We start from the raw sequence: 17,357 nt of genomic DNA on the forward strand, positions 1-17,357 counted from the left end.
TGCCATAATACCTGCCTTAATATTTGCTTTTTTTATTACATTTATTACATTTAAAACTCTACCCACTAAATTATGCATATGTCTTCCTACCACAAACCCACATTGATCTGCTCCTATATATTCTGCCAAAAATTTATTTAGTCATTTGGCCATAATAGATGTAAAAATTTTAGCATCCTGATTTATTAAAGAAATAGGTCTATAAGAATCGGGATTAGTCAAATCTTTATCTGGTTTTGGGATCAGAATTATCACTGAATGTTCCCATGATTCGGGTATCTTCTCTCCTGATAATATCCTATTATAAAGTTCCATTAATTTTGGAACTAAACAATCTTTGAAGACCTTATAATATTCTGGACCCAAACCATCTGCTCCTGGTGATTTATCCACTTTTAACTTATCAATAACCTCTTCAACTTCTCTTTGAGTTATTACTGACTCCATTAACTCCTTATATTCTGATTTTATTTCCTTCTTTATAAACCTTCCAATATACTCCTCCACCTTTTCTTGTTGAATTTCTTTACCCTTGTACAATTCCTGATAAAATTCCTGAAAAATTTTTATTTTAGCTTTCATTGCATGACAATAATTCCCTCGGCTATCTTTCAACGTTTCTATCCCATTCCTCCCTTTTTCTTTTTGTGTGAGCTTGGCAAGCAACCTCGAGTTCTTATCACTGTTTTCAAAATATTCCCTTTTCATATACATTAAATTCTTTTGAATCTCTTCTATATTTAAATTTTCTAATTGTTTCTTCTTAGCTTGTATTTCCACTAATTTATATTTATCTTTACTTCGCCAATATCTTTCCTCCAAGTTTTTAATTTCTATCTCTAACTTTTCCTGTTCTGCACGTTGTTGTCTTTTTAAACTACATGTTTCTCTAATACAGATTCCTCTTGCTACAGCCTTCATGGTGTCCCAAATGACTGACCCAGCTGTTCCTCCTTTTTCATTAATTTCCCATGACTCCGACAGTTCCTTCCGAATTTTATCTACTATTTTATTGTATTTCAATATCTTTGTGTTCAACTTCCATCTATATGCCTCTTTATAATCTTTCTTAACTGTAAATTCTAAACTTAACAAGGCATGATCAGTTACTTTTATTACCCCCATTTCCATTTTACAAATCCTCGTTGCAAAGTCTTTTGAAACAAATATATGATCTATCCTGGAGTATGTATGATGAACTGGGGAAAAGTATGAGAATCCAGGCCTATTCCCGTTAAGTAAGCGCCACGAATCTAAATAATCATTTTCTTTTACTAATTTATTCAATATAGTCATATTGTTCCTCTTTTCAGCATTAGTGGGATTTGACCTGTCTCTTTTATTATCCATAACCATATTAAAATCCCCAGCTAATATAGCATACCCCTCCTTAAATTCTTCTATTTCTTTAAACAACTTTATAAAAAACTCTCTATGCCTCTCATTTGGGGCATAAACATTAATCAAAGTATAGACCTTTCCCTCAATTTTACCTTTTAACATAAGATATCTACCCTTATCATCCTTTTTTACCTCTTCTAATGTAAACCCACTTTTTTTTGAAATCAAAGTGGCCACTCCATTTTTTTTTTATGTCCCTAATGACTTTTCATAATAGGCTAGCCACTTTAATTTTATCATATTCGAATTCTCGGAGCCTTGGTGTGTCTCTTGGATCATTATAATATCTGATCCCTCTTTATTAAGCATTTGTTCTATTCTCTTCCTTTTCACGACTGCCCCTAAACCTTTAACATTGAGTGTTGATACCTTTATCTTTTTATCCATAATCACCCTTTTGAAATCTCTTCCGATCCCTTGTGCTCAGCAGTTCAAACTTGCTTACATAAAAACACAAACTCCATACATAAAACCCCCACCCTCCTACCCCAATCCCTCCTCCCCTACCTTCCCCCCCTCCCCACCCCCCCACTCTAATCCCCCCCCATATCCCCGTGAGTCTAGTACTCCAGCCATCTACTTTAAAGGGGGAGGGGGGAGGCAGTGCTGTGCCTGGCCGGCAGGTTTCTATATTAGCACTTTTATTTGCAATTATCTCCAAACATAATTAACAATTCTCTTACTCTCCAGATGTCCCAGCCTCATTCCCTCCCCCACCCACTCCAGCCCCATCTGCTTCCCCATCCAGACCCAGCCTCTTCAGCAAATCTTTACCTTGATCCAATGAGGTTACTCTATGTTCCCTCCTCCCATATGTAAATCTTAAAAAAACCGGGTAACCCCATGCATAAGGAATTTTATTCTTCATTAATGTTTCCGTTATTGGTTTAAGACTACGTCTCCCATTTAATGTACGTTGAGAAAGATCAATGTAAATTTGCACTGGTTTGCCTTTATATTATATCTGATTCTTAAATCTCAATTCTTTCATAATTTGCTCTTTTTTATAATAATTACCAAATTTCACCAAAATGTCTCTTGCCCCTTTGTGGTTTTGCCCCCCCACACGATGGACTCGATCCGGATCCAATCCGTCTATTGATATATCAGGCATCAGCTCCTTGAACCAGTTCACGATGATTTCTCTAAGATCTTCTCCCTGCGACTCCTTTAGCTGCTTTATTCAAAAAATAGATCTACTAGATTAATCTTCCAAGGCAATCGATCACAGTACCCATTCTTTAAATTGTATATTAGTTGATTTCTCAAAAGCCTCTTATTTCTTCTGGTCCAAATCCGCTTTAGCCTCTATCTTTTTGATCTTATCCGAATTTTCCGCCTTTTTATCCGCTAAATACACAATTGATGTCTAAATTCACTCATATGCTGATCCATTTTTTTAAAATATAACAATGTTATTTTCAGCTATAATGGGCCTGATCTCCATCAACGAGGGAGGGTTACTACCACTTTCTCCTCCTTCAGTCATATTTTTTTCTTTATTTGGTATTGTATCCAAAGGGACTGGGTCTTTATCTTCCTCCTCTTGCTCAACTCCAGGGGCTGTCCTTTCCAGGAGGGAGAGGTATGCCAAATTATGATTTGAAAGTTCCTTTTTTTATGATTTGAAGGTTTCTTATTTTTTTTTTCTTCTTTTTTTCTTTTTTTTTCCTTTTTCTTTTTTTGTATATTGAGCTTTGCCCAACTTTTGATCTTTCTTTTAACGTTAGGCATGGGACTCTTCTGGGTAGGGCATAAATCTTAGAGTGTAACTCACTTCCTTAGCAACTTATGCTGGCTTCTCTGTTATATATCAAACACTTTTTCCTTCTTCATGAGGGGGGGGGAATATCCAGTTCACAACAGCATTCACTAGAGGGGATCAGTTTAATCATTCGCAGCCTCTCAGCTTCCCACATCTCCCTCACCGAATGCCGAATGCAGCTTCTTCCACCTTCTCTCCCCCCCTTCTCACCACGCCAATAAATCCAATCAACAACTTCCACCTTACAAAGCCAGCATTTCAATCTTTCCCATGTGAGATAAGAATGAAAGGTTATAACACAAATCAATGTCCAGCAAGCATAAATTCCTTCTTTTTAAACTGCGTCACTGTTACTTTCGGTTTCGATAGTGTTGCCGTTTACACAGACATTGTATTAAATATCAATCATCTCACCTCCCTTCTTCAAATCTCTCTGCTTTTCCAGCTCCTGTGACTTTTATAATCATTTTCTGTCGTTTGCTCAAAGATTTATGCCCATTAGAAGAGAGATAATTGCTTTTTCCGGCAAACGCCGCTTAGAGCCTCAGAAGAAACCCGCCATTGCTCAGGCGGCCAGCTCCGCCCCCCCAAGATTCTTTACCAACACCAGAACTTGTCTTACTTTTCACATCTGGTTAGAGATCAGCCTTTTGACAAGACTGCTTTGGAAGCATTACCTTTGTTGAGTACAACTATCAGTGACTAGCAAATGTGTGCACAACAATGCCATTGACCTTTATTTATTATACATAAATAAAAGTTGCCCTCCCTCCACCTTGAAGAGATGATGCAGTAGAGAAGAAGGAATGCTTAAGACCAGGGCCGGCACTCCCATGAAGCAGGGTGAGGCACCCACATCAATTGCACGCGCCGCTTCCTCCTCCCACTGCCCTAACCACTCTCCTGCTACGGCATCTGGAGCAGCTGCTGATCCTCGGTTTCCCTTGTTGTGGCCCCCCTTGCTCCACCATTGCATTGGCTCTATGGAGAGCTACTGTATGTAGCTGGAAGAAGTGGCTGTGAGGCTCTTGCAGGACCTGGACAAGCTCTCTCAAGAGAGCATCAGGGCTGCCGCTTCTGGCTGCATAGCTCTCCACTGAGCTGATGCGGAGGCCAAGGTATGGGAGGGTGCCGTGGTATGCTGCCAGAGGCGGAGGTTCTTTTGGATACGAACAAGGCAGCGATCACACCAAGTCGATTACTTTCCCAGGTTTTACTCAGACGGAGAGGTAGCCAGGAAGAACATGCAGAGGAAATCAGCAGAATACAGAGCACTTACATCCTTCAATCACTGGGAATCCCAACACAGGAATGGGTGTGCTCTTGAGCCAGTCCGCTGTAGCGGTTGTCGACTCCTTGCCCATGGAGAGGTTCATCATTGTGAACTCTCTTGGGCTAGTTATACCATTCTAGCCCATGCCCATGTGACTAACCAATCACCTACACCTGTGAATTGACATAGTAGCTAGTAACTCCTTAACTACAAGGTTACATACATTAGTCATGAATGATCTGTTATCACCTCAAGGTTGCATACATTATCTGCTATCCTCTCCCACAACTGGTTTCTCTGATTGCTTTGCCTGTCCACCGGCAGGGTAGGCCAGAACACCCTCTCTTCTCATGAGAATGTTTAAGGCACAGAGGGCGAATTTAGGCACAAGAATTATCCATGGGGGAACTATTGCTATACACCCCAATGCCCTCCTCAATATCACAATATTCTTCTGGAAGCCACAGCACCACACATGGGAAAAAGGGAAGGGGCGCACAACATGGTGGTGCATGTTGTCGCCTACCTCAGGTGGCTGAGACAGCAGGCCCTGCTAAAGAAAACTCTCCTTGAAAGCCCACAAGATGAAAAGAAACCCCTTCCCTCTCTCTCCCAAAGCAGCATAACTAAAAGAAAAGGGGGAAAAGGAACCATCTAGGTTTTGTTAAACACATTTATGTGAAACTCTTAGTTAAGGACAGAGGAAGAACAAGTATGAGCCTATCAGCTATACAGTTCAAAAGGACAGTAACAATAGTACTTAATTTTGGCAAAATAATGCATATTAAGTAGGCACGTGATAGCCATTCAAAATTCCTCAAAGGGTGATAAAACAAGCAGAAGAAAGGAACTATTTACATTGAAAAGCACTGAGCTAGGCAATGAGCTTGTGTTTGCTAAGAGAAAAATTAAACCGGGAAACTAGGGAAAAGTTTCTTATAGCAAGGGCAAATCAGATAGTGGAACCAATTCCTTAATGAGGTAGTTACTGCCAACTCAACAGAAGTGTTCTAGCCATAGTATTTCCAAATGTAAATAGACCAAGTAATTAATTTTAAGGCATTATTCAGTAAAAAGAAAAGAAAAGACTAAAACAACAACTTCAGAAGACTTTTAGCTTTTAGGCAGTTTCTTTCCTGCTCATTGAGGTCATAATAACACCTCCTTCGAAAGGGAAAATGAAATAATAAGAACAAATGTTTCGACAGAATTACAACTATTTTTTTAAGACTCTAAAGAACATACAAGCTCGTAGAGATCTGATTTCCCAGTTTGCTCTTTCAGTGAAGCATCACAGTGGGAAATGTAAATTGAATAGAACTTTCATACCCACTTGCTCTCTCGCCCACAATAACAGATACTATTACTGTTAGAGTTTCTCAGTCACCAGTATAGACTATTCTAATGACATAATTGGTTCTCCATTGGATTCTATAAAAATAATAACAATAAACACTGATCGCTTTGGATTATATACATTTTAACATTTCACTGCTCATTGTTTCTTTATGGATTTCAGCCACAGACACACTGGCCTGCGTCTCCGGTTTATTTTAATCAATGTGCTGTCCTGCTTAGTTTACAGGAAAAAAATAGTTTAAGATTTGATAGATAACAGCTCCTTCAAGATTTGGTGTACAGTTGCTCTTTTCAATAGAGTGCTCAAAGACATCTCAATCCAAGTGTGCAATAGAGGAGTACGACAATGGAACCAGTTACCTAGGGAGGTTGTGGGCTCTCCCACACTAGAGGCCTTCAAGAAGCAGCTGGACAATCACCTGTCAGGGATGCTTTAAGGTGGATTCCTGCATTGAGCAGGGGGTTGGACTCGATGGCCTTATAGGCCCCTTCCAACTCTACTATGCTATGAGTCTATGAAATAACCATTATTGCATTGCAAACCATTCAGAAGACTCAAGTCCTCAAGTCCTTATTAATAGTTTTATTCCACTATTCCTCCAGGGATTTCAGGGTGGTAGACATAGTTAACACCCCCACACACACATTTTATCATCACAACTCTGTAAAGTTGAAAAGCTAAGAGAGTGCCTGACATTCTGGGAACTTCATGTCTGAGCAGGAATTTCAACCCAGGTCTCCCTAGTCCTAGTCCAACACAGGGATGGGTAACTGGAACAGAGTCAATGGTGAGGGATGATGGGAATCGTAGGCCAGAACATCAGGAGGGCCACAAGTTGCCCACTTTTGTGTCTAACCGCACCACCCCAATGGCTTCGAAGTTGCCATACATTGAATGACATGGACTTGGATATGCACTACAGGCCCCTCCTTGTCCCTCCCTGGTGTCCTTGCAGCAGGTACTTATACAAGTATGCCATATCCCCTACAGCAAATCCTCTTAATCAAAGCTTGACAAAGCTCCACATCATTTTGTCATCAGTTTTCCAGTACACTATCAGAACCCAAAAGAAGAGAGAGAAGGCTCAAGCAGGTGCTTACTGGAAAAACATTTTTTTAATTTTATTTTGGAGGATTAGGTACTACAGACTAGCCAATGCATTTTGGTTGAGACTCTGTGGTTTTCACTCTGCCCTAAATGCTTGCTTAAGGCTGCCTCTCTTGGGATTCTACTTCTACTCATACCTGGTTTTTTTGTTGGCATGCTGACTAAATTTTCCTAGTTTTACCATCAATTACAAGTTGATCTTGTCTGGAATACAGCCAAGATCAATAATGCGACCAACAGCATGGTACTACTTCTCGTTCAGTCACGCTATTGCATAACTAAATGATTGCCCCAAGCAGTCTTTCTTCTTCGAATAATTACTCCTGCAATCAAACTCTAGTTTGTACTGTGTGCCTTACCACATTTGTTGCAGGTCTGCTCTGGAGAATTATCTCACACTGAACTGCTTTTATAGTTAGAAAATATATTCTACAGACAGACTTGTTCATTGATTTCTAAATTCAACAAGTGACTGAAAATATTCCATGCCTCAGTGAAGTGCACATATTACAAAAGAAATGAAATAAATGTTCCTAGTAGGAAAATGTTATTTTATACTGCCACAAGAAAAGATTCTTATGTGATAGCCAGACATTTGCAGGAGGTTTGTAACTGTGGTTCAAGAGTCTTATTTCTACTGAGGTACAACTGTAGTAAGGGGAGGGGGGGATTTTAAACAATTATAGATGTTCAGATTGTTTTTAACATTTGACTGTGCATGTATTTGTTTAGCATTCTTGTTTTCTGAATTTTTGTAACCTGCCTTGGTTGGTTTTAGAAAGGCTGTATAAAAACACTTGAGGAGGAGGAGGAGGAGGGGGAATTTACTCCTCTCTTTAGCCAGCAATACAAGCCTTCACCTGAAACCTACAGTATACATTGAAAATGTGATGTGGAGAAATGGAAGGCCAAAGAAGAAGGCAGAAAGGCTGAATAAAAGCCCATATTATATTTACAATTCACAATTTCCAAGCTCATATATCAAAAGAATTCAATACCTGACCTATGGGTTCTCATATTTGATAAGAGGAGCACAACTGTAGACTGGCCTTTATCACACTCCTAAAAACATGAACATTTGGCATCCACACAACTCAAATATGCTAAAAAGCTGCAAGCACTAGCTCATGATGCATTGTGTCTGATGTGGTCCTCCATGTTGAAATCGCTGCCTAGCCAGGCTGTGAAATGCATCTTAACCTTTGCAATCTCTTGTGATGCTTCTTTGGTGCCCACAAACTGATTATTCAGCTGGCATAATTCACATATCTGATATTTCTCATGTAGATCATTGACTGGCCTTGTGAAACCATGTGATTAAGTCCATAAGGCGAGAACGCTCGCACGCACGCACCAGTAGGGTGTAAGACAGAAGAACGGTCAAAAAGAAATGTGATTAAAGTACACAATGCATGAAATACATAGCATGTAGCAGAACCTCTCTTTTTTATTTACACATAAGCGTATGCAATTCAAACTAGGACGGCTGTGTGTGCATAAGAGGAGATATAAACCTGCCCCCTCTCCAGTCTGGTACATACAGGTTAAAAATGTTTTTTTCTCTCTTTTTGTTCAGACCCATCCTAACCCAATTCGCATGAGGGACCAAGCTGCGCTTATCAAGAAATTTTATTCACACAGTTAACACTGAGGTGAAGTGAAGGCTCCTATACAGCCAAACCTGAAGAATTCTTGTTGTTCCTATATGTGAGGAAAAATAGCCATGTTTCTAAATTACCCATAGATTGCGGGGTAACTTTCACATGACAAGAGAGATAAGGATAGGAGTGCCATGTTTCTAACCAATAGTTTCAGGAAGAATTTTAAACACGACTACTCCTTTTGATTTCCACATCCCACTGAAAAGTGACTGTCTTCCAGTACAGATAGTGATTTTGGGGAAAGTGTTCCGAAAATAACATAGAAATTCTGAATTTAAATGTGTTGTTTAAGATGTTTTCCCTTATTGTACTGTCTCAGTCTTACAGATACTTTTATAAAATGGCTTCTTACGCACAACACACCCCTCTTCACCTATCTTTTATATGGCACCAGGATAAAACAATTCCTACTTACCTCATAGTAGCTTCGAACTGCGTTGCAAAATGCTTCATCGGCCATGATTTGAGTCTCTCCATTTAGAAAGGCCTGGAACCGCTCCTTCACAACCTGTAGTTGTTGTTTGTTCAGCTGGAAAGAGAACAAGATTGCAATTAGCAAAGCTATATGTTTTGCTTTATTCCAGTGACAAATTTCTTTTTAATTGTCCAACACAATTTCCCCCTTCCCCATGATTGCCATTACTTCTCATTTTTGTTAAGAACAACCCTGTGTGTGTGTATGTATGTGTGTGTGTACGCACAGCAGTTAAGCTAACATCCCTTAGTTAAGGCTCGAAAGGCGAAAACAACAACAACAACAACAACAACAACAACAACAAGGTTCCATCATTAAAAGAGGAATGGGGGGGGGTTGGTTGGTCATTCTAACCTTAATAAAACCAAAACATTTTCAACAATCTTACTGAAATTTACATAAGTCTGAAATAAATGCCCATTTTACATAACCTGAAAATTTCAGGAAGATTGGTTAAAGATTGAGGGAGAAAAGACAGTTAACAGGAGAAAATAAAACCCCACAGTCACACAAAAGTGTTTCTGAAAACAGGTAGGCTAACGATTTGTGCCCATCTCTAGTTAAGCCAATATAGCCCCCAAGTATTAACCATTGCTGTTTTCTTTTTGCTTTTCTAATCTAATTGGTGGTATCGAATTTCTTTTTTTTAAATCAATTTAATTTTAATATATATATATATATATATATATATATATATATGTTATTTCCTAATAAAAGCCTATGGACACTCATAATGCAGCACTCGAAATGTTGAGGGTGGGGGGAGAAGGGGGGATAACTGCAACCTGGAGTAAAAGCAGCTGCAACTGTGAATTTCTGGGGCCCATGCATGTGTGTACACGAAATCACCTCAGCATGACCAGACCCTACCACAAGAAAGCTATGGAATGTAATGCGTGTGAAACTTTGTTTCATAAGCAAGTCTGTCTTTCCTTGAGGGCAGAGAGTTTTGCTCCCTAAAGTCCAAGAAGCAGGCTCAGCCTGGTTCTTACCTCTCTTTTGGGAGAAGAAAGCCTTAGCTAGACCTACCTGTTGTCCCGTGACGGAGGAGGGAAGATCTCGTGTTGTGTTTAACGTGAGATCCTTCCTCTGTCTATACATGACGTGCACCGACCTCAGAAGGAGAGGTGTCGCGTCTGTCATATTTTTATATTTTTTAAAGGATCAGCAGCGCACGAACACTCGTGCGCAAAAGGTAAGCCCTTTTTTAAATTTAACTTACTTTCCCCGCTCCCCCCACCCTACCCCCGATGGGTACAGTGCTCCTGAGGAGTGCTGTACCCCATGTGCAGCTCCCAGCTCCTCACAAGGAATTGCATGGAGCTGAGTCAACCCGCAGCAACCGGGGCTGCAGAAAAACTGAGGCCAAAGGGGAAGGCTATATCCCGGGGCAAGGGAGGGATCATCCCTCCCTGATCTCGGGATCCCCTGTGCATCATGTGGACACACAGGGACAATCCCGGGGTTCGTCCCATCTAGCTATGGCCGAAGAGTGCTCTTTTCTCTTTTGGAATATGTTTTTCCTGGTCTTTGAGACTATTTTGAGCTGTCTTTCCCCAAGCCCAGTTTCTCTGAGCCAGGCACCTCGCTCCTGAGCAGCTTGGGGTAGTTCTCATCCCCTATTTGATTTTGATCACTGGTGAAGCTTGGGCTTCACAGCACTTTTTATTTTAAAATATTTTCTTCACTCTCTACCTGGATTAATTTTCCCTACCTGGACTTTGGTGACTTCAACACCAAAGATTCTAGGAGAAATCTCTTTCAACCTTCCTCTGGATCCATGACAGCTTGGTCTTCAGATCTCTCCTTGGGATAGGTAACTTTTTAATCTTCACCCTCTCCCACACAATGCTCCCTCCTACAAGTTTGGACCATGGTGCTTGGTTGAAAGCTGTAAGGCTTTAATGCTGTTTTGTTAAACAGTAGTTTTTCTGTTTAATGAATATAGTTTGATTATACAGTTTTAATTTCATGTTGTTATGACCTACAAACATACAAGAAAATACTACTACCCCTGCAGCAACCATAGTTAAAATGAACCTAGGCCCCACTCCTAAAGTTTACAGTGTTCTTAACTGTGTGTACTATGTCTTCACACATGCAGTTTGTATGTATGCAGGGTTTGTACAGAACAGTGAATGCAAAAAAGCTGAGGGTGTGGATGCTGCTTTAAACTATATGCACCTCGAACAACAGAAATGGTATAATGTGGCCTTCCCTCAAACTGGTGCCCTCTAGATGTATTGGGCTACCATTCTCAGCATGCCCAGCCAGCTTGGCTAAGGGGTGTGCTTGATGAGGTGATGGGAATTGTAGTCCAAAACATCTGGAGGACACTAGGTCAAGGGAGGCTGCTATAATGTATAGATGTTATCATGACAACAGGAGGAATGGGAACAAACGGACCTACCATATTTCTTTGATTCTAAGACGCCATCGATTGTAAGACACACACTAATTTCAGTACCAACAGAAAAAAAGCTTTGAGTCTAAGAAATAATAAACGCACCCACGATTCTAAAATGCACCCATTTTTAGAGATGTTTATATGGGGGGGGGAGTGTGTCTTAGAATCGAAGAAATACGGTATTATATCAGTGCTACAAAGGAGGAAATCAAATGAGACAGGCTTTTTAAGGACTGCCAGCAACTTCCCCTATCCCTCTCAATAGGATAAAACATGTCCCAATTCTACCTAGAGATTTTTCAGAAACAGATTTTTCAGAACAGCAACTAGATTAACTACCCAATCTAGACTGAATAGTTAAGCAAGAATGTCCATGCAATGAAGGTATATTCACTCCAAAATCTTGTTTTCCCTTCTTTAAAGTGGAACGACAGTGACGATCTCAGAGTTGTAGTAAGGGCAAAGAACTATACAGTGTTTTCGTGTATCAAAAGCCCGCTATAAATAATTAGGAGTTGTGTCCTAGATGTTGCACACAAGTTTGCATTTCTCTACAATTTACCTATGTGATAAGGTATGTGCTTTCTGAACTGGATGGCCCAAAGTAACTGCCTTTAAGATGGCAGCAAGCTTTTTAATCAGCTGATAATCTGGTTGATAATTTCCTTTTGGCAGGCTGTGTCATCTTGAAGCAGGTCATTAAAATATTTTCCTGACATTTACCACATCATAAATAAACCAATGACAAATAAATGCTAAGCCTTCTGTCCATTTCCTTTAAAGCATGAACAGTACAGACTCATTTCATTACACAGGCAAAATATTTGTTCTTCTTTTGCAAACTAAAAGGCACTGTTTGCTAATGGAAGCTCATTACAGTTCATATTATGCTAACGAATCCATTGTTCTCAGAAATGGTTTATTATTAGATACTGTCACCTGCTCTAACTATTTTAATAACTTTTACTTTCACATAAAGAGCAAGGAACTAGCTGTACAACCACTATTGGCCTTTTGCAACCAGTTTGGTAAAATGATCTTTGTTTGGTAAAATTAACTTTTGCCCTGCATCTCTGAGGTTCATACAGAGCCGGTGTGGTGTAATGGCTAGAGTGTCGGACTGGGAGTCGGGAGATCCGGGTTCTAGTCCCCACTCGGCCATGGAAACCCACTGGGTGACTTTGGGCCAGTTACAAACTCTCAGCCTAACCCACTTCACAGGGTTGTTGTTGTGAGGATAAAGTAGAGAGGAGGAAGATTATGTACGCCGCCTTGGGTTCCTTGCAGGAAAAAAGGCGGGATATAAATGCAATAATAAATAAATAAAATAAATAAAAATACATGAATTAATAAAATTACTCCTGGAAAGAGGGTATGCAACTGTTTCCGTTACTACGTAGGTTGTTCAGTATTAATATATTGACACAAATAATGGTCAAGTATAAGTCTATGGTTATGCTTCTACATGCTTAATGCAATTTGATTCACTGCACCACAAACCATTTGACAACTGACAGGGACAGCCCTACCATTAGACAGAGTGGAGCAGCCACCTTAGGGTTCTGATTTTGGTCATCATGAAAGGGCAGCAAATTGTTATTTGTTAGTTATTTGTTATTTATTATTGCAGTATTTTTAGTCTAAGGGAAAAGGAGAGACACTTGTGACATGTTCTGCCCGAGATGACAAAGCAACCTGGCCTTGGGTTCTATGTTTCACCCTGACTGGGGAGGGGGAGTAATAAGAACTGCATTTCAATAAAAGGAAATGCTTCCCCCCCCCCAACAATTTAATGCAAATCTCACAATATTTACAAATCTTCTATAAAGGATGCTTTCAAACAGGGCTATTATTGCGCAATCACTCTGCCTCATTTTATAGGTGGTCTAGATGTTGTCTTCAATTTCTTACTTTCCCATGTGTTTCCACCACTTCTTCTGTCTTTTTTCTTAGCAGAAAAAGAAAAAGAAAAGGGTGGATAGTTGCAGAATGAATGCCTTTCAGCTAGTAGCTCTGAAGCTCCCTGTCCAGAAACACCCTAAGATACATACCTACGGATTTCTCTGGTTTCCCTTAATTTTTCAATTATATCAAGAAAATAAGTCAATTGCAGAGTACTAGGGGAGTTGACCCCTTCTGAGCATAACTCATCAGTACATTTATGATTATTAAATGACATATTACATTTCCCTATCCTCTATTTGGAAAACTGATGCAAAAATAATAATAAAATCTACAGCTTTCTGGTACTGTCTATGACTTGAAAAGAAAGCCTGAGGGCTAAATTTTGTCTTCTAATTCCTCTATAGTCCAAGGTGCATATTGTTTGGTCTGTGAAAAATGTGGTTGTTTTCTTCAGTTCCATAAACACTGCTTCCTTGAAATCTGTTACCCTATTACTTCTCCCATTCTCCTAAGCCATTTCCTCTATGGCTCTCCTGTGTAAATTAACAGGAAAGCAGGTACAGAGCAACACACAATCCATAGCACAGCCAGGGACAGATCAGGCTTTATAGACTGAAAACATGACATGTCTGTTTCAAAAGAACTTCCTTGCTTATCAACTCTTAGCACAACGGGAAATAACTCTCTCCTTCAGTGAAAATGCCAACTCTGAAAAAGGCCCCTTGGAAAAAAGAAAAAGAAAACGAAGTATCTAGACAGAAAAGGTTTTTCATCGTGAACTATGAACTATTTGTGCATTCACTACCGAACTCTTCAAATCTTAAGCCCCATTAGGACATAAGTAACAATTAAAGCATAACAAGGAAACTCCAGTAAGAAATCAACATGAAATGTTATACTTCTATGCTATGTGTTCATCGTAACTTTGGGGGGGGGCTGGGTTGGGGGAAATCAGTTACAATATTCCAGTTTCCATTCTCTATAAAGCACTGTTATTAGTAAAAGAAACACAATTTATTGCAGCACTTTACGCCTTAAGGGAACTGAATTTAAATAGCTGAGTCAGTGTGCAAAAGTGCAGCCCTGTTCCCCGTCATCACATTCCTATCCATGCACTGAATACTAAATAGGAAATATCAAAAACAAAGACAACTTAAATGTCTGCCAACTGAAACATGACATTGCGTCATGCAAACTGCATTGCTAAATGGCGTTCTCTAGTGAACTGGCTAGATAAACAAATTGTGCACGAGGAAGGGTATACATCAAACAATTCAGGTCCACTCAGGTGTTCCATTTTACTAATCTAAGTATAGGTAGAATAGCACCAGACATGCTACAGCCATAACAAAAGTAACTTATGTTTATGACAATCTTGGGTGGGGTGGGGGGAACAATCCTGGACTTAACAGCTTCTGGGATCATCCCTGGCCATCTAAACGGAAGCGCAACATCTTGGAAGGGAACAGGGCCATTGTGCCGTTGCACCCGTCATTTTTTTTTTTTTAAAAAAAAAAGACAGGAGCTGGAGCGCATTTTTCCAATGAAAAAGTAAGTAAAAAAAAAGGGCCAACCGCCCCCCCCGGGATGTCCCTGGACTCCCCCAGGCCCAGTCCTTCCCTCTGCTAACCCCCGTTACTCGCAAGGAGGAGGGAAGAAGCTTGGATGGGCACCCACACTGCCCATGGGTCTCAGGATCATCCCGGGATCATGGGAAAACTGGGAAAAAGTGCCCCCAGAAATCCCGGGGAAATGGAGGGATTGTCCCTGCCTGCTCCTGGGATATCCTGTGCATCATGTGGACACACAGGGACGATCTAGGGATGGTCTCGGGTGGGGGGGGGGAAAGGCAGGTGTAGACATGCCCCTTGACTCCAGGGTGCCTTCAGTTACAGATAATTTCAATTATTATTATTATTATTATTATTATTATTATTATTATTATTATTTATATAGCACCATCAATGTACATGGTGCTGCACAGAGTAAAACAGTAAATAGCAAGGCCCTGCCGCATAGGCTTACAATCTAATAAAATCATAGTAAAACAATAAGGAGGGGAAGAGAATGCCAACAGGCACAGGGTAGGGTAAAACTAACAGTATAAAGTCCGCACAACATCAAGTTTTAAACGCTTTAGGAAAAAGAAAAGTTTTTAGTTGAGCTTTAAAAGCTGCGATTGAACTTGTAGTTCTCAAATGTTCTGGAAGAGCGTTCCAGGCGTAAGGGGCAGCAGAAGAAAATGGACGAAGCCGAGCAAGGGAAGTAGAGGCCCTTGGGCAGGCGAGAAACATGGCATCAGAGGAGCGAAGAGCACGAGCGGGGGAATAGTGTGAGATGAGAGAGGAGAGATAGGAAGGAGCTAGACTGTCGTTTTATTTTTCACAGATAATATGCTTTACTTGAACTAGAATTTAGCAAATCCTGTCTGCCAGAAGGGTTTAACATGGAGGAGGTAGCAAGCCTATTATAGCACAGGATAGCCAATCACACAAAAAATAGCCTGAGGTATTATATAGTAATGATATTATCCTGTATACTAAAAGCAAACTCATTCTCTGAGTTCAAATCTTCATGGAGCCAAAACATGGAGAGAGAGGTATCAGCAGATTTGGAGAAGCTCCAAGGTCTCAGAAGTACAAAACAAACTTTGGAGGAAAATTCCTAAAAGGGGAAACAGCTCAATGAGAACTAAGCATGCTCAGTAAGCATGGTATACGGACTGACTGTTGAGGAAAACAATGAGAGGAGGAATGGAATGGAGTATCCAGGAAAAGAGCATGATGACTGGCTGGAACCCTGAACAGAAGTACTCTACACACTGCAACATTAGATCTCAGTTGTCCACCAAAGAAGTTCTTTATGGGCTACCAGATTCTTCATCAGGCTTGTAGGCCAAATCTAGCCCACTAGAGTCCCCAATCCAGCCCCAAATGAAAGGAGGCATGTTGTATCCCCAGACCAACATGCTCCCTTTCCTTAGCCCCACCCCCTCCCCAACCACCATCATTTGGTGGTTTCCTGTCTTTTGCAGTCCCCCCCACTCTAAAAGGTTAAAAAGCCTCCCCTAAGGCATAGTTATGGGCAATAAGAGCCTTAAATTAAAATATCCTGGTATTTTTGCCCCACCTTTTTTGCCTTTGGAACTGCCAGCCATTGAAATGTGGCTTCTGAAAGGTCCACCAAAATGGAATTAGGCCTTTGGGCTACCTAAGGACACTTTTGACTGAGTTGCCAAGGACAGGGGCACAACTGAGACAATTTTACTTTAACCAAAACTGCAGGACTGCTCTGCCAGAAGCCTCATGGAGCTGGGGTGGGGGAGACAGAGGTATTCTTGGTGGAGAGGAAATGCTGGCCAACTTTGGCCCTCCTTACCATTGGGCTGATACAATTCTGTGGCAAAAGTTGTGTCCACTTAAGAGTCTTATCACTATAACTGGCCCATCTAATCTAAGATGAGCAAAATAGACATGGAAATGCAGGCAGGAGAACGCTATCCACAAGCAAAAGAAACGCACTTAGAGTATTAAGAAGGACCCACAATACAGCATCGTAACGTGTTGAGTATATATATGTATGTGTGTGTGTATGTGTATATATATATATATATATATATATATATATATATATATATTAGCCACATCACTACACCGATTTTCCAGATTCATTGTTTTCATTTAGTAGCAATATCTTACTCTACCCTCAAGACCTTGCGAAAAAATGCTTAACTTGTGAGTCATTAATCCTGGTACAAATCTAACAGAAGAAACTTACTTTTACTTAATGCTTTAGGTGCCTCTTACAATATCCACCTGCTATTGAAAAGTTTTTTTTTTAACGTGGCTATAATAGCAAAAATATTCTTCAAGAAATTAATGACCAGTACATGAGTTTCATGTTCTATGTTTAATAGCTTTATAATATATTCTCCAATTTTCACACTTGCCTGCATGCCTGCCTCCACCCATTCCCATGACAGAGCAGTCCCCGGTAAGTATTT

The 17,357-nt window shown here is 40.3% G+C and overlaps 1 protein-coding gene across 1 annotated transcript in view; it reads right to left on the minus strand.

Moving 5' to 3' along the window:
• CADPS2 (calcium dependent secretion activator 2) overlaps positions 1-17,357 on the minus strand; it is a 348,762-nt gene that overhangs the window by 269,805 nt on the left and 61,600 nt on the right. Inside the window, exon 2 of the mRNA XM_063134072.1 lies at positions 8,983-9,096. Coding sequence (XP_062990142.1) covers positions 8,983-9,096 — 114 coding nt within the window. The remainder of the gene's footprint in view (positions 1-8,982; positions 9,097-17,357) is intronic.

This window comes from Elgaria multicarinata, chromosome 9 (assembly GCF_023053635.1).
Source record: "Elgaria multicarinata webbii isolate HBS135686 ecotype San Diego chromosome 9, rElgMul1.1.pri, whole genome shotgun sequence".
NCBI classification, from domain to species: domain Eukaryota; kingdom Metazoa; phylum Chordata; class Lepidosauria; order Squamata; family Anguidae; genus Elgaria; species Elgaria multicarinata.